The sequence below is a fragment of the Hypanus sabinus genome, chromosome 2 (genome assembly GCF_030144855.1).
Source record: "Hypanus sabinus isolate sHypSab1 chromosome 2, sHypSab1.hap1, whole genome shotgun sequence".
Taxonomy (NCBI): Eukaryota; Metazoa; Chordata; class Chondrichthyes; order Myliobatiformes; family Dasyatidae; genus Hypanus; species Hypanus sabinus.
The window spans coordinates 165,397,838-165,422,947 of record NC_082707.1 but is presented as its reverse complement, the minus strand read 5'-3'; the positions used below and the strand labels follow the sequence as shown (position 1 = coordinate 165,422,947).

Sequence of the window (25,110 nt, the reverse complement as noted above, 5' to 3'; positions counted from 1 at the left end):
TCTCGTGCCGCGTGTATTCGACGCGTCCAGCGCCTGGTACCATGATCAAGAACCCGATGGCATGGCGAATAAATGATCGGGTTGCCGTTGACAAGAATGTTGGGGATATCGAGTGCTTGGGGAGAAAACGGCAGTCGTTGGTGGCCGATCCCTCTTCAGAGCCGTGTCGCCCCAATCCCGAATGTTCTCGGCCAAACTGGTGAGCTTCAGTGTCTCCCTTCAATGTCTACTTCGTAGGTCGCGGCCAGGTGCTCTGTGCAAGGAGGGGGATGTTCCCCTTTTGTTGGGAGCATCCAACACCGGCTTCCACATCCCTGCACAAATGCACCTGGGGCGTTCCCGAATTTTGACGCTAAGTTCCTTGTGGTTGCAATTCCCACGTTGCCAGACAAACTCGGGACTCGGCATTATTGAGCACATTAACGTAGATCATTATAATCGGTGTGTATTTCAAACAGTTTTCTTATTTCGCAACTTCTGAACATTATTCACAAAAGTGATCATGAACATAATATATTAGAAAATGAATCAAATTCATCTGGTGAAAAATCACTTCGTCTGGTTTAGCAACTTGGTGGTCAAAGCAAACTATCAGTTTGTTAATAGGCCAGTATATCAACGTTAGGCACCTGACCCAACACGTTACCGCAAAAAAACTTTGGAATTTGTCTTTTTCTTTTTTCTTAATGAAAGATTACTTATTGGAACAGATTTTGCTTTTTAACATAATATGTGAGTAACTTTGTTAAAGCCAGCAGTTCTTGGCCATGCTTAACTAAGCTGTAAATAGTTTGAAGTAAATTTATTATCAAAGTTAAGATATATCACCATATTCAACTCTGAAATTCATTTTCTTGCAGGCAATTGCAGTAAATGCAAAGAGAAAAATAAAAAGTAACAATAAATAAGCAATCAATATCCAGAACACAGATGAAGAGTGAGTCCATAGGATGTGGGAACAGTTCAGTTTTGTGTTGAATGAATTTAACACTCTGGTTTAAAATCCTGATGCTGTGATAATGTGTGGTAATACCTGGTGCTGTGGGCTTTGAGGTTCCTGTACCTCCTTCCTGATGGTAGCAGCTAGAAGAAAGCATGGCCTTGATAGTGGCAGTCCTTTCTTGTGGCAGCACTCCATTAAGATGTGCTCAGTGGTGAGGCAGGCTTTACCTGTGATGAACAGGGCTGCATTCACAACTTTTTGTAGGACTTTTGCTTTAAGGGCACTGATGTTTTCATATTAGGCCATGATGCAATCGGTCAGTATACTCTCCACTGCACTTCTATAGAAGGTTGTCAAAGTTTTAGATAACATGCCGAGCCTTTGCAAACTTCTAAGAAAGTAGAGGTGTTACCATGCTTTCTTTCTAATGGCACTGGCGTGCTGGACCCAGGACACATTCTCTTTAATGAGAACACCAAGAAATCTAAAGTTGCTAATCCACTCCACCTCTGATTTCCCCCAATGAGGACTGACTAATGAACTAATGGTTTCCTCCTCTTGTCATCAATAATTAGTTCCTTGGTCTTGCTGAGATTGAGTGAGAGGTTGTTGCTCTTCCACCACTTATCCAGATTTTCAGTATCCTTCCCACGTGCTGATTTGTCACCACTTTGATTCAGCCAGCGTTATTAAACTTAAATATGGTATTGCAACTGCCTAACCACACTGTCATAAGTGTAGAGCAAGGGGCTAATCACACAGCCTTGTTGTGCACCTGTGTTGATGGAGATTATGGAGGAGATATTATTAGCAATCCAAACTGCAAGTGAGGAATTTGAGGGTCCAATTGCACAAGGAGGTATTGAAGCCAAGGTCTTTAAGCTTGTGGTTAGTTTTGAGAGGATGCTGGTATCAAATGCTGAGCTGTACAGTACTTGATAACGAGCATCCTGATATATGCATCTTTGCTGACCAGATGTTCTAGGGTTGAGCGAAGAGTCAATGAGATGTTATCTGTTGTGGACCTGTTGCTCTGGTAGGCAAATAAGAGTGTATCTAAGTTGTGGCTTAGGCAGGAGTTAATACGTTTCATCACCAGCCTCTCAAAACAGTTCATTGCTATGGATGTTCAGCGGCATGCAAAAGTTTGGGCACCCCCGGTCAAAATTTCTATTACTGTGAATAGTTAAGTGAGTAGAAGATGAACGGATCTCCAAAAGACATGAAGTTAAAGATAAAACATTCTTTTCAACATTGTAATGAAGATTACTGTATTATATTTGTTTTGTACAATTTTAGAGTGGGGAAAGAAAAGAAGGGCACACCATGTAAAAGTTTAGGCACCCCAAGAGATTTGAGCTCTCAGATAACTTTTACCAAGGTCTCTGACCTTAATTAGCTTGTTAGGGCTATGGCTTGTTCACAATCATCGTTGGGAAAGGCCCAGTGATGTAAATTTTAAAGCTTTATAAATACCCTGACTCCTCAAACCTTATCCCAACCTTATCTCCTCTAAGCAGCTGCCTAGCACTCTGAAAATTAAAATAACTGATGTCCACAAAGCAGGAAAAGGCTATAAGAAGATAGCAAAGCGTTTTCGGGTAGCTGTTTCCTCAGTTCATAATGTAATTAAGAAATGGCAGTTAACAGGAATGGTGGAGGTCAAATTGAGGTCTGGAAGACCAAGAAAGCGTTCCAAAAGAACTGCTTGTAGAACTGCTCACTAGAAAGGCAAACCCAAACCCCTGTTTGACTGCAAAAGACCTTCAGGAAGATTTAGCAGACTCTGGAGTGGTGGTGCCATGTTCTACTGTGCAGCCACACCTGCACAAATATGATCTTCATGGAAGAATCATCAGATGAAAACCTTTCCTGTGTCCTCACCACAAAATTCAGCGTCAGAATTTTGCAATTCATTTTCCATTTTCTGAAAGTTCATGGATAAGAGAAGTGGACCAAACATGGACAAATGGAACTAGATCAAGAAGGCAACTTAGTTGGCATGGACAAGTTGAGTCGAAGTGCTCTTTTCCATGCTGTATAAATCTCTGACTCTGCTGCAGTTTTTAAAAAAAATCTGTTCTGACATGTTTTGATTTTCATTAACTTCAGTGTTTTTGATGGGCCTCCTCACAAACCTACTATGTTGGTTACATTCTGAGGTATGTTTGGCATCTGATGTTTCTTGGAATATGTTCAAAAATAATTAAAATAAATGTATTTGTTAACTGCATTTGAAGCGGTAGTTAAGTTTCATGGTGGCCATAGACAATGATTGGAAACTCTCTCATTTGCAAAATTTGATCTATGATCTCTCTTGTATTTTGCATTGAGGAAGATCAGTGGCTCACATGCTTGGCATGTTTCCATGGTTAATGGCTTAGCACATAGGCAAGGTCTTGAATATGGAGAGAAAGTTGTTGTGTTGGAGAATTTGTGGAGGGATTTCATGAAATTCTGGATCACATTGTCACTGAAAAGGAGAAGGTATTAGATGTCAGCAGACATATTGGTAATAAATCTCTAGGACCTGATTAGATATAACCCAGGCTGCTATGGGAGACGAGGGAGGAGATTGCTGGACTTCTGACTTTTTTAAATTTTCACTGGTCATAGAAGAGGTGCCAGGTGACTGGGGAAACCAGAATCATGTTTATTATAACTGAAGTATGTAGTGATTTTGTTTTTTGTGGCAGGAGTACAGTGCAAGACACAAAATTACTACGTTATATAAATAAGTAGTGCAAAACAGGAATAACAGGTTGATGCCTATGGATTTATGGACTGTTCAGAAATTGATGATGGGGGAAGAGGGTTTCCTAAATTGCTGAATGTGGGTCTTCAGTCTCCTACATCGCTTTCCTGATGATAGTGATGAGAAGAGGGCATGCCCCAGATGGCAAGAGTCCTTAATGATAGATGCAACCTTTTTGACTTAACACCTCTTCAATACATTCTTGATGGGAGGAAGTATTGTGACTTGATGGCATTGGTTATGTCTACGACCCTCTGTAGCCTCTTTCAATAATGTACTTTGGAGCCTCCATACCAGTTAGTGATGTAACCACTCAGAATGCTCTCCACCATACATTTCTCGAAGTTTGCAAACATTTTTGATGTCATGAAACTCTTAATGAAGTAGAGCCAATGACATGCCTCCATCATGATTAGGTCATGTTGTGCCTAAGGTAGATCATTTGCGATGTTGACTTCAAGGAACTTGAAGCTGCTTACTCTTTGCACGACTGGTTTCCCCCAGTGAGGACTGGTGTGTGTTCTCTTGACTTCCCCTTCCTGAAGTCCACAATCAATTCCTTGGTCTTGCTGATGTTGAGCGTGAGATTGTTGTTGCAATGCTACTTGACTAACACATTTAGTGCAGATGTAGCTCAAGGATGCCTACTTAGCCCACTGCTGTACTCACAGCTGTGTGGCTGCATACAGCTCAAAAGCCATCTGTTGTGACTAGATCAAAAATGGTCACGGAGGGATACAGAGGTAAGATAGATCAGCACCTTTATCAAGTCTCCCCCATAGGCCCAGCTTGTGAATATTGCTTTTCTGACACTGTGTGCCTGTGGTGCTGGGGTGCTGGAAGTAAGTTTTTCATTGCCATGTGCATATGACAATAAACTAGACTTTTTTTTATTTGAGAAGGACAGCAAGAATAGTCCAAGTGATTCCAGGTTTGTGAATTTGATGTCAGTGTTCCTGTGTGCAGTTCTGATTAACGTGTTGTAGGAAAAATGCGACTGTACTGGAATCAGTGCAGAAGGTAATTCGATGTTGCTGGGGTGGAGTGTTTTGGTATGAGGAGAGAGTAAAGAGCTCAGTTTGATTTCCTAGTAGTAGGGGGAGGCTGAGTGAGGACCTGAAAAGTGCATAAAATTTTTGAAGGGCAGATAGAAACCATTTTCCCATAGCAGAAGTATTTAAAACTAGAGGATCCAAGTTTGGGGTAAGCGATCACAAACAAGAGAAAATCTGCAGATGCTGGAAAACTGAGCAACACACAAAGCGCTGGAGGAATTCAACAGACCAGGCAGCATCTATGGGGGAAAATGTACAGTTAACATTTCTGGGCGAAACCCTGTGGCAGGACTCAAAGAAAGAAAGGAAAACCATGGTAGTGGAGGAGGTGGCAAGGACAGCGGGAGCACTACAGGGTGAAGACAGTGGCACATGGCCTCCTGGGAAGATGGATCTCATGGGAGGGCAGCATCAACAGGTTAGCTTCCTCATCAGAGCAACTTATGATACCTTGTCCTGCTACTGAAATCATCACCAGTAGTTCAGCTGTGAGGATAGCTGCCCCCTATGTGATACCACCAATGCCAACCTCCAACACATCCTGACAGGATGCAAGACTGCTGTCCCAAGGGTGCTATAGATGGTGCCCTCATGTCTTAGGGAAGCTGGTGGTGATCCTAAGCTATCTGCTGGCAGGATGCAAGAAGCAGCCTTTCCCCAGCAGGATGACAACTCATCCCATTTGTTAAGGCTGGTAAGAGCACTGAAAGCACCCAAGCAAGAGCTCCTTCAGGACTCCTCTCCACAGGCAGGAAGTGGAATTTGAGGACAGATCTCTGCTCCCATGGAAATCACCACCACATTGCTCCACCCAGTCGTACAGTGGTGCTAGAACTTTTGTGGAAACCAGTAGAATTTTCTCTTATTTATGCATAAATATGACTTAAAATGTTCAGAATCTCTAGACAAAATCTTCATGCAATAATGAGATATTTGGTTTTTATTCATAGTCATAGAAAACTACAGCACAGAAGTAGACCCTTCCACCCATCTAAATATCACCAAACCATTTAAACTGCCCAGATTTCAGGAACTGAAATCCAACTTTTTATTAGATTTTGATTTCAATTTAAGTTCTTAGTGTTCATAAAGCATGCTCTGAACATTGCTTCATAAACATAAACACGCTGACACAAACAGCAACGTGATTGTTTTGCACAAGTATCTTCTTTAATTCCTACATGAAAACTTGTTCCATGGGTGTAATTTCTTTGGAGGTGCTGAAATAATAATGAAAGATGCTAAATAAATGCAAGTTCCCTTTCTCTGAAAATGTTATCCATGAAAACCTAATAACATGGAAGTTTTATCGATGCTCATCGCCACTCAGTACAACAGTACATATTTCATTATGCAGTGAAATACAGTTATTTTTCCTATTAGTCTGGTATTTGTGCAAGAGAATTTATTTGTATTTACAGTATTAAAGAACTTCTGTTAGGTACATACACGTATTATGGATCTAAATCAGAAGGAAAAATTATTCAGTTTGTCAGTGAATGATAATGTGTAATTATTTGTCACCACTGATTTTTTTTCCTCTCAGTATCTTTTCCCATTGCTTATTGGACAGGTTTTGGTAAAAATCAGTTCTCAATGTTTATTCACTTCTCATTTGCTGTGTGATGCTGAAAGTTTTGGGATATGAAACGTCTTGGTCACAATTTTGAGCTGTGGTAGAATTTATGTGCATGAAACTGTGGAATACTGTAGATACAGGTTCATTGAGTCAACGGTTAAGCAGGATGGTATTATTGGGGACAACTCTTAAGAGCAAAAACTAATCAAGATTGCAAGGAATTCTTTTGTTTATTTGGGACATGCTTAATTGGGGCAGGAAAATTTGCCAAACAGTTCATTGTGTGGCTGTTAGACAAGACATCATGCTTAGAGGGAATAGTTTTTAAATGGCATCAGTTGTGTGTGCTTATGTTCAAAAAGCAGTGATTTTTTTTCACTGATAGTTGGTAAGAAATGAGCAGTAAGATACAGAGGTTTCAGTAAAGGCAATAGGTGGGGCATTTGTAGTCAAGTGAGACTGCCAGGGACACGATTGCTTAGCACTGTGAAGACAGACTGTGGCAGTGTATACTCAGGCTAAACAAGTGAGGCCTTGTACTGAGACTTTTCCAGAAAGATATTCCTGAGACACAGCGTTCCTTTACACAATGGGGGCGCCTGAGACAGAGGAGATGACAGAAGGATGTGGAACATAACCAACAACTAAGGCTCTCTTGTCCTTACTAATTTCAAAATGCCCTCTGTGTCCGCTTGAAGTTTCGATTGACTTTTAACACCTTTATTGTGAATGAAGATTGATCTTGCAAGTAAGGAATTTTCAAAACCTACACAACTTGCAGTAATCAACATCTGTAACTGACAAGCCAAGTCTGTATAAAAATAGCAATTTTCTGTTCAGACTTGAGTACAGTGAGGGTGACAGGGTTGTTCTCCTTTGCACAAGTAAATAAAAAGTATACTTAATGAAAGTGTGTGTGTTCTGTGCACAGTTAATTTATTATCAGCGACAGCAGTTACTTCTATAAAGACAATTCAGAACTGTTTTGCCGTTTAAATGGTTTAGAATTCTGAGAATTAGTAAGAACCCAATTAGAAGGAGCTAAATAAAGTAATGTAAGCCATTGAGTAAAGTTGGGCCCAAAGTTAAATTTTTCTAAAAATTTTAATAATTAATGCCATTCAGCCCGATCAAAAGCCTTCTCAGTGTCTAGGGATATCACACATTCTGATATTTCCTTAGAAGGGGAATAGCTAACATTTAATAGCTGGCAAATATTAAAATGAGAATATCATTTTTTATTAATCCAGTCTGATCGTCAGAAATGATAAGTGGTAAGATATTTTCAATCCTACAAGCCAGAACTTTAGATAGGATTTTAGTATCAACATTAAGAAAGGAGATTGGTCTATATGAAGAACATTCAGTTGGGTTCTTACTCTTCATAAGGATGTGCGAAATAGAAGCTTCATAAAAAGGTTGCGACAACCTACCCAACTTAAAAGAATCTGAAAAGACTGAACATAAATGAGGTATATAAAATTCTTCAGGAAATCCATCAGGATCTGCAGCCTTCCCTGAGAGCAGTGAACGTACAGCTTCGGCAATTTCTTCATAAGAACTAGGTTGTTCCAACTGTTTTTGATTATCTACAGAAAGTGTAGGAATATTTAATTGGTCTAAAAAGTTATTCATTACAGTATTAACTTTAGGAGGGTCAAAACTATAAAGTTTAAAATAAAATTCTCTAAAGGTATTTTTATTTCTAAATGATCAGTTATCCTGACACCATTAACTTTACAAATCTCTTTAATCTGTCATTTAGCAATAGAAGTTTTAATTTGGTTAGCCAATAATTTACCTGTTTTATCTCCATGAATATAAAATTGTCTTTTATCCATTAGGAGTTGAGTTTCAATAGGATACCTTAATAAAAGAAGGTATTTAGTTTTATTTTCAACTTGTCTTTTATATAGAACAGGATCTGAAGCCAAGGCATATTCGTGGTCTAATTGTTTCAGCGGATTGGCTAAATTAATTCCCTATTTATTAGCTTTTTTCTTAACACTTGAAGTGTAAGAGATGATTTGTCCTCTAATATATGCCTTAAAGGCATCCCATATAACAAGGCTTAGAAGTCTCCTTCAACATATTCTCTTCAAAAAAGAGAATAATTTGTCTCTCCAAGAACTTTAGAAAATCCTTGTCAGATAACAAAGTTAGATCAAGATGCCAGAATCTGTTTGAGGAAAACCAGGAAGATTTAAACATAAAAACACAGGAGCATGATCAGAGATAGCAATGTCTTTATATCCACAAGATCAACGTAGTAGAATCATTTGGCTATCAATAAAAAAAAAATCAGTTCTGCAATATGTATGATGAACATGAGAGAAAAATGAATATTCTCTGTCTGCTGGATGTAGAAAGCACCATACATCAACAATACCACATTTCATTAAGAATGAATGAACAAACAAAGCTGATTTATTAAGTGTTGCTGGTTTAGAAGATGACCGATCTAAAACTGGATCTAACCAGCAATTAAAGTCTCCTGCTATCACCAATGCGTACAAACTCAAATCAGGCAGAAATGAAAAAATGCTCAAAGAATCCTGGGTCATCGATATTTGGGGCATATACATTAGCAAATACTATAAATTCTCTAATTTCCCTGATACAATAACAAAATGCCCATTAGTATTAGAGATTTTGTATTCAACAAAGGGAACTGTATTATCTATAAAAATCAAAACTCCCCTAGACTTTGCCTGAAAACAAGAGTGAAAGTGTAATCCTCTCCATCAGCTAAAAATGCGTGAATGGTCAGAGTTACGTATGTGAGTTTCTTATATAAAAAAATAATTGGGACCTTAAGTTTTTTAATATAGGCAAAAATCTTATTTCATTTTGCAGGGTGATTTAACCTTTTCACAGTAAGTTAGTAGTATAATCCATTTTAATACTATTTAAAAGAAAAGAAGGATAGTTCCCGAAATGATTAATAAAACTATACAGTGACCTTTGAGATAAGGTAACCAAGCAACAGATTTGGCTAAGAATCCAAAACAGCTTCTGGGGGGGGGGGGGGGGGGGGACCCAACCCCCCTCCCCCATCCCAAAGAGAGAAAGTTGATGCCTACAGCTAATGATAACATCCCCCCAGAGAACCTGCTGACTTAGCTCCAAATTAATTGCATGGTTAGAAGTAGTCCAACCTAGTCAAAACAACAGATTTAAAAAAAAAGAGACACTTAATTCTGATATCAAGAACTCCAGAAAAATAAGTATAATATAAAATAATATAAACATGAAGTATTAGCTCGTTAAAGTCTTATTCTCAAAATAAAGCATTTAAAAGGTTCAAAAAGAGAGTTGACTACAAAGTTTACCAAAGGTAAAATATGCACTTGTTCATATAAAAAATAATAGTCAATTTTCTGACTTAAAAAATTCCTGAGCCTCTAAACTCAAACAGAACCATTCCTTCAAACTATCCCTCAATATAATTCTGAGCCAAGCTGGATATCGTAAAGAAGGTTTAAAATTTTTGTTGAACTGTTCTGACATGACACTTTTAAACTTAGTACGCTCCCTCATGATCTCTGCTGAGAAATCCTAGACAATCCTAATCTTCTTGCCATTGTAATCAATCATACCTTTCCGACGGGATTCACAAATTATAAAGACCTTTGTTTGAAATTCATGAAAGCAGTTTATTACTGAATGTGGTCTATTTCCAAGCATACTATTCCCAAGCACTCTGTGAACTCGGTCAATCATTGGTGTCGACTTTAAAATATTAGGGAATAGCTGAACCAGAAAGTTTGCAAAGAATTCTGTAGGGCAATCACCTTCAGTTAGCTCTTTGAGACCAAGAATTCTTAAGTTATATTCTGCTTCTGTTTTCTAGATCAGTACTCTTCTGTCTTAATTCTTCATTAGCCTTGGATTGTTTTTCATAACACTTTTGCAGGTCATCCATCTTCTCAACCAGAATCAACAGGATTTCTTCATTCTCTTTTATTCATTTATTGTGCTCAGTTAAGGTTTTTTTAATAGAATCCAGTTTTATACCTAGCTGCTTAATTTCAGAGCCAAATTGCTTGAACTCTTCAGAGGATTCTTTTCTGAATCGTTGAAATTCCTCATAAGTTTCTTTTCTGTGTTTTTGCAGCAATTCAGTATGAGAATCCAAACATATAGAAGGATCTTTTTTAGTACCTTTAAACTTCAACGTGGAATCAGACAAGGTTGTCCTTTGAGCCCTTTGCTCTTTGACCTGGCCTTAGAACCCTTAGCTATTGCCTTTCGAGAACCTAGTGATATCATTGGTATTTTGCAGAAGGGTACTACCCACAAAGTTTCACTTTATGCGGATGACTTATTGCTTTCTGTTTCTAATGTTGAGACTTCATTACCTTCTGCACTTTCTCTACTCTCTCATTTTAGCCAGTTTTCTGGATATAAATTAAACCTACATAAGAGTAAACTTTTTCCTTTGAATCACATTTGGTATCAACTGATACTAATCATCATTTTAAAATTGTAAGAAACCAATTTACTTATTCAGGTGTAACAATTACTACGAATTATAAATACCTATTTAAGGAAAATTTTGTTACTTTATTAAATTATATAGAAAGAACATTATCAAATTCATCACCTCTTTCGTTATAATTGATTGGCCAAATTTACTCTATTAAAATGAATATCTTATCCAAATTTATATATCTCTTCCAGGCCTTAACTGTCTTTATTCCTAAATCCTTTTTTGATTCTCTTGATTCTTATATATGGAAAAATAAACGTCTTTGACTGAATAAAGTTCATCTCCAGAAAGTTGAAAAGAATGGAGGTTCAGGTTTACCAAATATTAGGTTTTATTATTGGGCAGTTAATATGCGGAATCTTGTGTTCTGGTTATAGTATATTAATCATGAGGACTGTCCAGGGTGGGTTTCTTTAGAAGCTAACTCTGTTAATAAATTCTCTATCGTCTCTCTCTTGGGATCTTCACTTCCTTTATCTTTAAGTAAAATAGCTGAAAATGTGGTAGTTAAACATACCTTGAGAATCTGAATACAATTTAGAAAACACTGGTTTATTGAGTTTTTTCCCTTTCTAGTCCCATTTTTCAATTAATTTTTAAGCCCTCTATGACTGATATAGTTTTTAAACAATGGGATAGATTGGATACTGAATGTTTCCAGGATCTGTTTGTTGGAGGAAGTATTTCTTCGATCGAACAACTGTCAACTAAATATAGTTTACCAAAACCCACTTTTTTTCAATATTTACAATTTAGAGACTTTTTGCCATCTCCATGATACAGATTTCCTACAAGTCCTGATAAGAACTTATTAGATTAAATTCTTAATGTGAAACCCTTTTATAATGGTCCAATATCCAATATTTATGATATGTTGCTGGGAATGAGAAATGATTCTTTAGACAAAATCAAAAATCTTTGGGAACAAGATTTACAGGCTTCAATTTCTGAAGAAACTTGGAATGAAATTTTTAAATTGGTTAATACTTCACCGTTATGTGCCCGTCATTTCCTCTTACAATTTAAAGTGGTTCATAGGGCTTATATGACCAAGGGTGAGTTATCGCATTTTTATATCGATATTTCTCCCTACTATGATAGGTGTAACAATGGAGAAGCTTCATTCATTCATCTGTTTTGGATATGTCCAAGTCTTGAAAAATATTGGAAAGAAGTATTCCAAACTAGGGAGTCTCTTGACGCTAGATGGCGTAGGTCACGCTTTGGTTCTGCTCCAGTCATTTTTCAATTTCCTAATCACCCTTTTATTATAGATATCAAAGGGTCTTTAACATCTATATATGTTTGAATTCTCAAGTTTAATCGACGGAAATTACTTCTAGAGCAAGAAAGGTATTAGCCGAAGGCAAGGAAACTGGTAATGGAAATGGGAAGAAAGAAGATCAGCCTATGCAGCCTCAACTTACTTTACAGGATATTTTGAATTTATTGGATGAAAAATTGGATGAAAAACTTGACAAAAGATTCACTGGATTTGCTGTATTATTGAAGAGAATCAAAGTTAAAATGAAAGCACTTGAAAAAGAGAACGAAGAGCAACAACGGTAAATTTCTGAGCTTATTGAAACTGGGAAACGGAGAGTTTCCAGAATGAACTCTTTTGAAAAGAAATTAAATTCGACTACTCGTACTTTGGAGCAGTGTAAAGCCAAGAATATTGATTTGGAGAGTCGCAGTTGCAGAGAGAATTTGCAAATAATAGGACTCAGTGAAGACGTCGAGAGCGGGAACCTTACTGAATTTTTCTCTCAATTCTTAATGGAAGTTTTTGGTTCCGAAGTCCTTACCTCCCCTCCAGTACTGGATCGCACACGTAGGTCTTTAAAGCTGAAACCACTGAAAGAGTTAAAATGACATCTTGTTATTCTCTGATTTCATTATGTGAGTACGAAGGAGCACTTAATTGGATTTGCTTGTGGTAAAGGAATTATTGAACATCAAAATCTTAAGTTTCATTTGTTTGAAGGTTATTGTCCCGAAGCAATGCAAGAATGATTGTGTTTTAAAGTGGCGATGTCGGAACGTTTTCAAAGGAATCCTCGACCGGCTTTGCTGTTCCCTGGCCGCTTAAAATTGATTTTACCCGATAAATCGTTTAAATGGTTTAAATCACACAAAGACGCAAAACAATTTCTTGAAGAATATTGTTTGAGCTCGGATGTTTAATTAATTTTCTGTTTCTTTGTATCTCTATGTACCGAAACTATTCCAAACTTTTTCTGTAGTTTTAAAAGTAAGTTTTAAGCCTAATCCTTTGACCGCCTTATTTGGTATTGTTGGAGGGAACGATATCATTTTGAAGACATCTGACTTGCACATTCTGGCTTTTATCTCTCTTAATGGCTAGGAGGGTGCTCTTGCTTAAATGGAAAGATGTCATTCCGCCTACTCGCGCTCAATGGTTACGTGATGTTATGGCATGCTTAAATTTAGAAAAGATTCTTTGTTCAATTTCTGAATCTAACCAAAATTTTCAAAATTTACGGGAACCGTTTTTGATTTACTTTCAAAACCTTTTATTTCCCATTAAAGTACAGATGCTGGTTAATGGCACATTTCACTATCTGATAAGGTTTTTTTTCCTTTTTCTCTTTACCAAACAGCTTTGGCTTTGGTAGTGGGTATAGATTTTTTCCCTATTAAAAAATTATTCATATCTCAACATGAATTAGTCTACACGAATATAGGGTAAGGAGTTTGTCAATGTGATTCAAATATAATGTATTTGGTATTATATCTTTTTTGTTTTATTATATGTATTTTCTTGAACTCTATTGTATGTAGAAATTAATTTTAAAAATTTAAAAAATAAAGAAGAACTGTTTTGCTTACTGATTTCAAGCATTCAGACCAGAAATGGCCTGGAGTGCAGATGAAATGATTTCAGGACTTTCAACAAGCTAGAATCAGAATCGGGTTTATTATCACAGTCATATGTCATGAAATTTGTTAACTTAGCAGCAGCAGTTCAATGGAATACATAATATAGAAGATGAAATAATAATAGTAAATAAGTAAATGAATTACAGTATACATATATTGAATAGATTAAAAATCGTGCAAAAAACACAAATATTAAAGTAAGTTCAATGGAGAACTAGGAACTGAAGAATTTGAAAGTTTCAACACTCATCTTGAATGTTAAGATGAAGATTTGGAGGATGTAGTCATTGAAAACGTTTGAAGTTTGTCAATTATCTATACTAGGTGTCTGCGCTGATTTTGTTCATCTACAATCAATCAAAAGAACATGGCAGCGTATTTGGAACCATTACACAGTTTTATAGTGCTGTAATAGTATTGATAGTGTTCTAATTTGTTCTGTATAAGTACATAAATTGTTACACAGTGAAATGGTAGTTTTTTAAAATACCTTTTTAATGATTTCCATGAAACTTTGGCGACTTGGGGCAGCTGTTTAATGGATCTAAAGTGTCCCAATTAACTAGAATCATCTGTAATCCACAGCAGGAAATCTTCTAATCCAGAAATTTAAATTTAGATTTGCAAAGTTTTCACTTGGAAAATATATTTTGCCAAAGGCACAGTTTTCTTTGTTTCAGCAGTGAATTAGAGTTAATGACTGAAGCCAAATTTGTGAACATTTCTGAATATCAAAATGAACAATCAGTTTCCCATTCCGAAGTCTTTCCTGACGCAGGTATGATTTTTTTTTAAATTGTATAACTGATCTGGGTTCTGAAAAATATGAGAAAGTTTTAAGTTGTCATAAATATTATTGAGAAAAGTCTGGAAATGTTTATTTTAAAAAATAATTAATACAGAGGACTCAATACTGGATGATGATGAAGGGTAAGATATTTCTCATTTAAAAATACTTATTAACATAAGACTATAAGATATAGAAGCAGAAGTAGGATATTTGGTCCATCAAATATCATCTTTCATTATGGCTGATCCATTTCCCTTTCAGCACCAATCTCCTGCCTTCTATACATAGCCCTTCAGACCCTCTCTAATTAAGAATCTTATCAACTTTTGCCTTAAATATACCTAATGACTTGGCCTCCATAGCTGCCTGTGCAGCAAATTCCACAGATTCACTACTCTTTGGCAACAGAAATTCCTTCTCATCTCTGTTCTAAATGGATGTCCCTCTACTCCGAGGCTGTGTCCACAGGCCTTAGACTCCCCCACCATAAGAAACATCCTTTCCGCATCTACACAACTGAGGCCTTTTAATGTATGATAGGGTTCAGTGAGATTCCCCCCCCCCCATTATTTTTGCGAACATCCTTTGAACCCTCTCCAATGTCAGCACATCCTTCTGTAGATAAGAGACCTAAAACTGCTCACAATACTCACAAGTGAGGCCTCACTTGTGCCTTTTAAAGCTTCAACATTACATCTTTGCTTTTACTGTGTATTCAAGTCATCTCAAAATGAATGCTAACATTGCATTTACTTTCAAGAGAAAATCTGCAGATGCTGGAAATCCAAGCACCACACACAAAATGGTGGAGGAACTCAGTGGGCCAGGCAACATCTATGGAGAAGAGTACATTCGATGTTTCGGGCTGTCCTGCTGAAGGCTCTTAATCTGTTAAGCAACCTCATGTGTGGCACCTTGTCAAAGACCTTCTGAAAATCCACTGTTTCTCCTTTGAGGCCTCTCATTGAGGTCAGACTAACAGGCCCATATTTCCTTTCTTCCGTTTTGAAGAGTGGAGCGATATTTGCAATTTTCCAGTTCTCTGGCACCATGTCAGAATCCAATGATTCTTGAAAGATTACTTCATCTACCTCTTTCAGAACCCTGGGGTGTATATCATCAGGTCCAGGTGACTTGTCTACTTTCAGACCTTTCAGTTTCCCAAGAAGCTTTTTTTTTGGTAATGGCAACTTAACATGTTTCTACCCCCTGACATCCTTGAACTTTCAGATTATTACTAGTGTCTGCCACAGTGAAGACAGATGCAAAATACTTATTCAGTTTGGCCACCATCTCCTTGTTCCTCATTTCTACTTCTCCAACATTATTTTCCAGAGGTCTGAGATCTACTCTTGCCTCTCTTTTACACTTTATGTATCTGAAGAAACTTTTTGGTATCCTCTTTAATATTATTGGCAAGCTTATCTTTGTATTCCATCTTTTTCTTCTTTATTAACTTTTTTGTTTCTGCCTTCTGTTGGTTTTTAAAAGCTTCCCATTCCCACTAATTTTTGCTCTGTTATATGCTGCCTCTATGGTATACTTCTCTTGTTAGCCATGGTTGTGTCATCCTTCTTTTAGAATATTACTTATTTTGGATGTGTATATCTTGCGCCTTACAAATTGCTGCGAGAAATCCCAGCCATTGCTGCTCTGCTGTCATCCCTGCTAGAATTCCTTTCCAATCAATTTTTATGAACTCCTCGCTTATGCCTCTGTAATTCCCTTTTACTCCACTGTTTTACTGATACATTTGACTTTAGCTTCTCAAATTGCAGGGTAAATTCTATAATATAATAATCACTTTCCCCTAACGGTTCTTTTATCTTAAGCTCTCTAATCAATTCTGGTTCATTGCACAGTACCCAATGCAGACTAGCTAATCTCTTCCTCTCCCCCCCCCCCCCCCCCCAGTGTTGGGATCCAGCACCGATTTTCCCAATCTACCTGCATATTGAAATAACCCTTGACTATTGTTACATTGCCTTTTTGACATCCACTTTTTGTCTCTTGCAATTTGTTGACTACATCTTTGCTACTATTTGGAGGGCTGTATATAACTCCCCATCAGGATTTTGTTACTCGTGCACCTTCTTTGCTTTATCAACCACAATTCTACACTCTCTGATCCTATGTCACCTATCTGTCTGGTGCACTATCAATAACTCTCGGAGACGTGAGTCAAGGTAGGCTTTTATTAGTTGGAAGAAAGCGCTGTCAGCAGCAAGAGCCCACCACACAACATCCTGGAGACTGAGGGAGGAGCAGTGCCTCCAATCGCCTTTATGCAGGGGTCTGTGGGAGGATTCACAGGAGCAGTCAGCAAGGGGGGGGGGGCATATCCAGACAGGTATATGTAGTTCTCCACATTCACCCCCCCCCCCCTTTGTTTTAAAAGAGAGTCCCCATGGGGCAAAGTTTCTTACAAGTATATTTACAGGTTAAGTCTATCAGGTGGTCGAATCTGTCGCTGCGATCTACGTAGCACCGGCTGTGATTGCACAGGTGCCGGTGGTGATGATTGCACTTGAGATGGTGGTTGTGCTGGTTCTGGCCTGACTTGAGGTGTCAGCCCATTAGGCGACAGTGATCCCTCATGAGTGTGCGAGGCACCCGGTATATGCATATGCGAGGCGCCCAGTATGGGAGTGTCGTGAGGAGTCTGTGTAGGGCTTGGTGTGCGTGGTGTCACCTCAGTAGGTACAGGGTTCATAGTTACCGTGGAATGTTTGGAGTAGTGGTCTGCTGCTCCTGCGGGCGCCAGGTCACGGATGGAGACCGTGTCCTCCTGCCCATCAGGTAAGACCACGTAGGCATATTGGGGGTCCGCCTGTAGTAGGTAAACCCTCTCGACCAGCGGGAAGTATTTATTGCTCCTCGCATGTTTCCGTAGCAGCACTGACCCTGGGGGCGTCAGCCAAGCCGGTAGGGTGGTCCCAGTGGCAGACTTCCTGGGAAAAGAAAAGAGGCGCTCATGAGGGGTGGCATTGGTGGACGTACATAACAGGGAGTGGATGGAGTGGAGTGCCTCGGGGAGGACCTCCTGCCATCAAGAGACTGGCAACCCCTTTGACTTAAGGGCTAAAAGTGTGGCCTTCCACACTGTGGCATTCTCCCTCTCTACCTGTTCATTTCCCTGGAGATTATAGGTCATGGTCCTACTAGTAGCAATGCCCCTAGCCAACAGGTACTGGCACAGCTTGTCACTCATAAAGGAGAACCCTCTATCACTGTGGACATAGCAGAGATATCCGAACTGAGTGAAGGGCTGGCGCAGGGTTTTTATGACGGACGTGGCAGTGGTGTCAGGGCAGGGGATGGCAAAGGGGAACCGCGAGTACTCGTTGATAATGTTGAGCAAGTAGACATTGCGGTCGGTGGAGGGAAGGGGGCCCTTAAAGTCAACACTCAGTCGCTCAAAGGGGCGGGTGGCCTTGATAAGTTGCGCCTTTTCAGGATGGTAGAAGTGCGGTTTGCACTCAGCGCGGACTTGGCAGTCCCTGGTCATCGTCCTGATGTCCTCAAGGGAGTAAGGCAGGTTCCGGGCTTTCATGAAATGGTAAAATCGGGTGACCCCCGGTTGGCAAAGATCTGCATGGAGGGCGTATAGCTGTCGAGCTGTGCGCTGGCACATGCTCCCCGGGGTAGGGCATCAGGGGGCTCATTGAGCCTTCCAGGCTGGTACAGGATATCATAGTTGTAGGTGGAGAGTTATTCTCCACCACAAAATTTTATCATTTTTGATTTTGCCCCGCTGTTGGTTGCTGAACATGAATGCAACGGAGTGCTGGTCAGTCAGCAAGGTGAACCTTTTGCCTGTGAGATAGTGCCTCCAGTGCCTAATAGCTTCCACTATGGCCTGGGCTTCTTTCTCCACTGCGGAGTGCTGAATTTTGGAGCCTTGAAGGGTACGAGAGAAAAATGCTACTGGCCTGCCTGCCTGATTGAGGGTAGCAGTCAGTGCGAAGTCGGAGGTGTCACTCTCTACTTGGAAGGGAATGGTCTCGTCCACCCATGCATCGTTGCTTTGGCAGTGTCCCCTTTAATGCAGTTGAAGGCCGTGCGGGCCTCGGCTGACGGGAAATGTGGTGGACTTGACCAGAGGGCGGGCCTTTTCTGCGTAATGAGGCCATTGGGCGTAATAGGAAAAGAAGCCCAGGCACCGACTGAGGGCTCTGAGGGTGGTGGGAAGAGCGAGTTCTAACAGGGGGTGCCTGGATCTAACAGTCTGGATTAGGGCCAATTACCCCGTTCTCCACGACATACCCAAGGATAGCGAGTCAGGTGGTTCCGAACACACACTTGTCCCTGTTATTGGTAAGGTTCAGAGCTTTGGTCACTTGGAAAAATCGTTGGAGGTTGGTGGTGTGATCCAGCCAGTCATGACCGCAGGTGGTGATGTTATCCAGATATGAAAATGTGGCCTTCAGTTGGCACTGGTCCACAATCTGGGCCATTTCCCTCTGGAAGACAGAGACACCATTCGTGACACTGAAGGGAATGCACAGGAAGTGATAGAGCCTGCCGCCCGCCTCGAAGTCGGGGTAGGGGCGGTCCTCTGGGCAGATGGGGAGCTGGTGGTAAGCGGATTTCAGATCTATGGTCGAGTACACCTTGTACTGAGCTATCTGGTTGACCATATCCGTGATGCGGGGTAGAGGATATGCGTCAAGCTGCGTGAACCTATTGATGGTCTGGCTATAGTCCACGAATATCCTATTTTTCTGCCCGGACCGAACAACAACCACCTGGGCCCTCCAAGGACTTGTACTTGGCTCAATGATCCCCTCCCTGAGCAGCCACTGCACCTCCGACTGAATGAAGGCCCTGTCCCCCTCACTGTACCTCCTGCTTTTAGTTGCCACAGGTGTACAGTTGGGGGTTAGGTTGACGAATAGCGGTGGGGGAGGGATCTTGAGGTTGGAGAGGCTGCAAGTGGTGTCAGTAGCGCAGCTGTCGGCATGGTGCTGGGTGGGTTGTGCAGGTCAGTGTGTGTGTGTGGTCAGTAGCGGGGTATATGACGAAGTCCCATAAAACTCAGGATTCCTGACAGTGAGTGGCGGGAGGGGCCCGTCATATGCCATAATCACATTTTTGGGGTGGCTCTGGAAGTCCAGCCCCAATAGCACAGGCGCACACAGTTGAGGCATGACCAGTAGTGCAAAGTCCCGATATTTTGTGCCCTGCACCAACAATGTCGCTGCACAATCCCTCCTGGATGTTTGTGGAATGCGAACCAGAAGCCATGGTGACCCTCTGGCTTACTGGCTGTGTCACGAGTCTGCAGTGTTGCACCGTGTCTGGGTGAATAAAACTCTCAGTGCTGCCCGTGTCAAACAGGGAGCTAGTCCTGTGCCCCTCCACCAGGATGTCCATCATTGACCTTGCAAGCTGGTGTGGGGCGCTTTGGTCGAGGGTCACGGAGGCCAGAGTGGAATCGCTGTCTTGGTGCCCGGTAAGCACCTGTGGGTTGGAGGTGGAGCGAGGTGGTGCTGACAAAGATGGCTGCCCCCATGCCTCGCACGCGGCGCTGCTCGACCCCACTCGTGGTTTAGACTTACAGACCTTGGCGAAATGGCCCTTCTTTCCGCAGCTGGAGCAGGTAGCTTCTCGGGCCAGGCAGCGTTCTCGGGGGTGCTTTTCGAGTCCGCAGAAGTAACACTGTGCGGACTTGCAACTGGCAGCGGCTGTGGTTGATAGCAGGGAGTGCATGGACTCGCAACTGGCAGCAGCCGAGTTTGATTCGCTGGCGGGTTCTGCAGCGTCCATGGGGCTGGCGGGAGATTGTGCGGCTGGACGGCGCCAGCATTGTGCAGAGCAGCCTCCAACATGTTGGCCAGCTCGATCGCCGAGCATAAGGTAAGATTGGCGTTTTCCAGCAGCTGCCGTTGGACGTACACTGACCTGATCCCCATAACGAAGGCATATTGTACCAGGCGATCTGCATGTTGTTCCGCCATCAGTCCCCTGCAGTCGCAAGCCTGCACGAATGTCTGTAGGGCCCGGACAAACTCGGCGCTCGACTCTCCGGCCTGCTGCTGCCGCGTCACTAAGCGATGTCTAGCGTAGATGGTGTTCATCGGCCGCAGGTACTGTCTTTTGAGGGCATCCAGTGCACCTTGGTAGGTCGGCAGGTCCCTGATAAGGGAGTATACCTTCGGACTGACTTTGAAGAGGAGGATTTTGTGCATGATAGCAGGCTCAGTCATGGGAATCTCTTCCAAGTATGATTGGAAGCATGGAAGCCAGAGTTCAAAGGCAATAGCTGCTTCTGGGGCATGAGGATCAATGTCCAATTTTTCCGGATGTAAAATACTTCCCATGTTTTAAAATTCCAGCTAATAAAATTGATGCACCATCAATAACTCTCAGAGATGTGAGTAGCTTTTATTAGCTGGAAGAAAGCACCGTCAGCAGTGTCAGCAGCAAGAGCCCACCACACAACATCCTGGAGACTGAGGGAGGAACAGTGCCTCCAATGGCCTTTATACAGGGGTCTGTGGGAGGAGCCACTGGAGCAGTCAGTGGGGGGCGGGGGGGGGGTGTCCAGACAGGTATATGTAGTTCACCACACTCTTACCATTTGATTTCAGTTTTTTAATCAACAAAGCCACCCCACCTCTCTGCCTAAATGCCTGTCCCTTCAATACAATGTGTATTCTTGGACATTAAACTTTCAGCTATAATCTTCTTTCAGCCATGATTCTGTGATGCTCATAATATCATATCTGCCAACCTTTAACTGCGCTGCAAGTTCATCTACCTTGTTCTGTATATTGGATGCATTCAAATATAACACCTCCAGTCCAGCATTCACAGCCCTTTTTGATTTTTGTCTCCCTTCTTCATTGTAACTCATCCCATTGACTGGAATTTTGCCATCTTCAGCCTGTCCTTGTAGGCAATATCACTACATGCTGCTTTGTTTTTTTTGTAAACCAACTACTCCATCCATGGCCCTATCACTCTGGTTCCCATCCCATTACCAGATTCATTTAAATTCTCCTGTATAGCTCTTACAAACCTGCCTGTAGGGATATTGATCCACTTTGGGTTCAGGTGTAACCCATCCATTTTGTACAGGAGATCCTCAGAAGAGATCCCAATAATCTGGAAATCTGGACCCCTGCTCCCTGTGCCAGTTCCTCAGCCACACATTCATCTACCAGTGCTATTTGTACTCTGACTGTCATGTGGCACAAACAACAATCCAGAGATTACTATCCTGGTCCTGCTTTTCAGCTCTCTACCTTGCTGCCTAAAATCTTAAGATCACCCCGCCTTTCCTCCCTATGTCATTGCTGCCAATATGTACCAAGATTTCTGGCTCCTCACCTCCCCTTTTAGAATGCTATGGACCCAATCCAACATATCCCTAACCCTGGTATCTGGAAGGCAACATTTCAACCAGGTATCTTTCGTATCCGCAGAATATCATCTCTATTCCTTTATCTATGGAATCTCTTATCACCACAGCAGTCCTCTTCACCTTCTTTCCTGAGGCAGATACCTGGTGCTCCAACTCTTTCTCCTCTCCCCCCCCCCCCGATAGGTTGTCCCCCTCAAGAGTATCCAAAGTGGTATACTTACTCAGGGGAACAGCCACAGGGGTACTCTGCACTGGCTTCCCTTTTCCCTCCTTCTGACAATTAAATTGGTGCATATTAATTACATAAAGCTACATAGTGAAAATTTTCTTTCTCTCATTGCCTCCTTTTATATATAAACACACAAGTACACCTAGACCTTTTGAATGTCATGCTTCAATTGGAAATTGCTGAAAAATTCTAAATATTGCAAAATTGAAATCCTTAAATATTAAATCTGCCACTCAGGGGCATGTTGTAATTTTGATTCTATGACGGCTTTGAATCAAATCATGTTTAATATCACTTGATATGTCATGCGCTCACACCTGTGTTTTCTTCTGTGCATTTAGTAATCACTTCCAGCGACCGAGGTTAGAGTAGTGTATCCTGTTTAGAAGTTCGGTGCTGATTACATCAGGAAAGAAAAATGCAGACTTTGTTACACTATATAAGTATGCCTTTTACAGAATGCATGCCAAACCTTATAAAAATCTTAATATTTTATTTTTCATGTAAAAAAAATTCTTAAAATTAGAGGTTTTAATTTAAACACTCATTGTCATCCAGATGTGGACAGCAGTACAATGCAAAAGTTTGATGCCAAGGACCTTCCCAAGATGTACAGTATGAACTCAAGAAATGTTCTTTCTGATGTAAAAGCTACAAGTAGCATAAAACTGGGAGACTATAGGTATCCCGAATTGCCAATTACTAAATACAAAGAACAGGTAGGACTAATCTTCAATTTTTGCTCTTTAGTTTCAATTATTGTGTCATAATCAAGCATCACATTTATGATGAGTTTGTATAATTGTAAACATGCTTCGTTTTAAAAGATTGTAAAATACAGTAAAGGCCAGTACTTTGACCAAAGTTAAAGTCAATGTACTGATAGTTCTACATCAAAAATATTTTACCTGAATGGTTATTACTACTTTGTCAAGTTAAGTCACCTTTTATTGTCATTTTGACCATAATTGCTGGTACAGTACACAGTAAAAATGAAACAAAGTTCCTCCAGGACGATGGTACTACATGAAACAACACAAAACTTCACTAGACTACCTGAAACAACACAATACTACATTAGACTTCAGACCTACACAGGACTACAAAAAGTGCACAAAACAGTGCAAGATAGTACAATAATTAATAAACAAAACATAGGCACAGTAAAGGGCAAATTACAATATAATAATGCAAATGTAAACAATGTTTTAGCAGGAATTGAGAAAGAAATGAGCAAAAATTACAGAGGGAATGGAGTGGTGTTCAGTTGAGTGTGTGTGTGTCTGTGTCTGTAAGTTGGTGTCAGACTAGACTCTGGGAATTGAAGAGTCTAATAGCTTGGGAGAAGAAACTGTTACACAGTCTCTAGTGATGAGAGACCGAATGCTTTGGTACCTTTTGCCAGATGGCAGGAGGGACAGGAGTTTGTATGAGGGGTGCGTTGGGTCCTTCACAATGCTGTTAGCTTTGCGGATGCAGCATGTGGTGTAAATGTCTGTAATGGCGGGAAGAGAGGCCCCAATGATCCCTTCAGCTGACCTCACTATCAGCTGCAGGGTCTTATGATCCGAGATGGTGCAATTTCCAAGCCACGCAGCTGCTCAGGATGCTCTCGCTACATCCTCTGCAGAATGTAGTGAGGGTGGGAGATGGACTTTTCTCAGCCTTCACAGAAAGTAGAGACGCTGCTGGACTTTCTTGGCTGTGGAGCTGGTGTTGAGGGACCAGGTGAAATTCTCCGCCAGGTGAACATCAAGAAATTTGGTGCTCTTAACATTCTGTATCGAGGAACCGTTGATGGTCAGTGGAGAGTGGTTGCTCCATGCTCTCCTGAAGTCAACAACCATTTCTTTTGTTCACATTCAGAGACAGGTTGCTGGCTCTGCACCAATCCGTTAGCCGCTGCACCTCTTCTCTCTATGCTGACTCATCCTTGCAGATGAGACCCACCACGGTCGTGTCATCGGCGAACTTGATGATGTAATTCAAGCTGTGTATTGCTGCACAGTTGTGGGTCAGCAGAGTGAAGCCATGGGGGGGTGGGGGCTGTGCTCACTGTGATGGTGTTGGAGATGCTGCCTCCGATCTGGACTGACTGAGGTCTCCCAGTCAGGAAGTCTAGGATCCAGTTGCAGAGGGATGTGTTCAGGCTCAGCTTTTCAATCTCGTGGAAGGTGGGGAAAGTGTGCCCTCCTCGTTACTGTCAGGCACTCCTTAGAGATCTTTATATCCTCTTTAATCATGGGCAAAGTCCTAGAAGACTGGGAAATAGATAATGCTGTTCCTTTGAAGAATGTTGAAGCACAAATCAGGAAATTGTGGAGTAGTGAGCCTTTTATCAATAGTAGGGAAATTATTGGAGAAGGTCTTGGGGACGCTTACCCACTTCTGGAAAAGATTGGGCTTTTTAGTGATGGTAATTGTGGCTTTGTATGGGGGAGATCATATCATACAAACTTTATTGAGCTTTCTTTCTGATTAGTAAGTTTGCAGATGACAAAAAAATTGGATGAGTTGCAGGTAGTAAGGAAGTTGTCAAAAATACATTAAGCTAGATATAGATAATTTGAAAATGTGAGCAGAGAAATGGTAGATAGAATTTAATCCAGACAAGTGTGAAGCATTGCACTTGGGGAGATCAAATAAGTATATAGCAAACTTAACAGGACCCTAAGGACCATTGATGTTCAAAAGGGATCATTGGGTGCAAGAAGCAACATAGATAGGGTGGTATAGAAGGCATATGATATATTTGCGTTTTTAAGTCAGGGCTTCGTGAATACAATTTGGCAAGTACTATTTCAACTTTGTAAAACTTTGGTTATGCTGCATGAAGTTTTGATGGAATGTGCAGCATCTTGGTGAACATTCACCAGAATGCTGCCTAGATTAGATCATTTCAGCTGTGGGGTGAATTGTTCTGTCTGTTGTGTTGGAGATTGAGAGGTGACCTGATAAAATGGTGTTGCCTGGTATACACTTTCAGGAAAGGTG

The 25,110-nt window shown here is 40.9% G+C and overlaps 1 protein-coding gene across 3 annotated transcripts in view; it reads left to right on the top strand.

Annotated features, from left to right (window-relative positions):
• The first annotated feature begins 68 nt into the window (after positions 1 to 68).
• Positions 69 to 25,110, top strand: part of tdrd9 (tudor domain containing 9) — a 150,138-nt gene continuing 125,096 nt past the window's right edge. Inside the window, exons 1-3 of one of the 3 annotated variants that reach the window (XM_059958509.1) lie at positions 69 to 199; positions 14,412 to 14,506; positions 22,675 to 22,835. In XM_059958509.1, the coding sequence (XP_059814492.1) occupies positions 14,425 to 14,506; positions 22,675 to 22,835 (243 nt within the window). In that variant the 5' untranslated portion in view covers positions 69 to 199; positions 14,412 to 14,424. Of the gene's footprint in view, positions 200 to 14,411; positions 14,507 to 20,236; positions 20,378 to 22,457; positions 22,560 to 22,674; positions 22,836 to 25,110 lie in introns of those variants that run through there. The other 2 variants (XM_059958514.1, XM_059958513.1) reach the window with 2 other exon arrangements.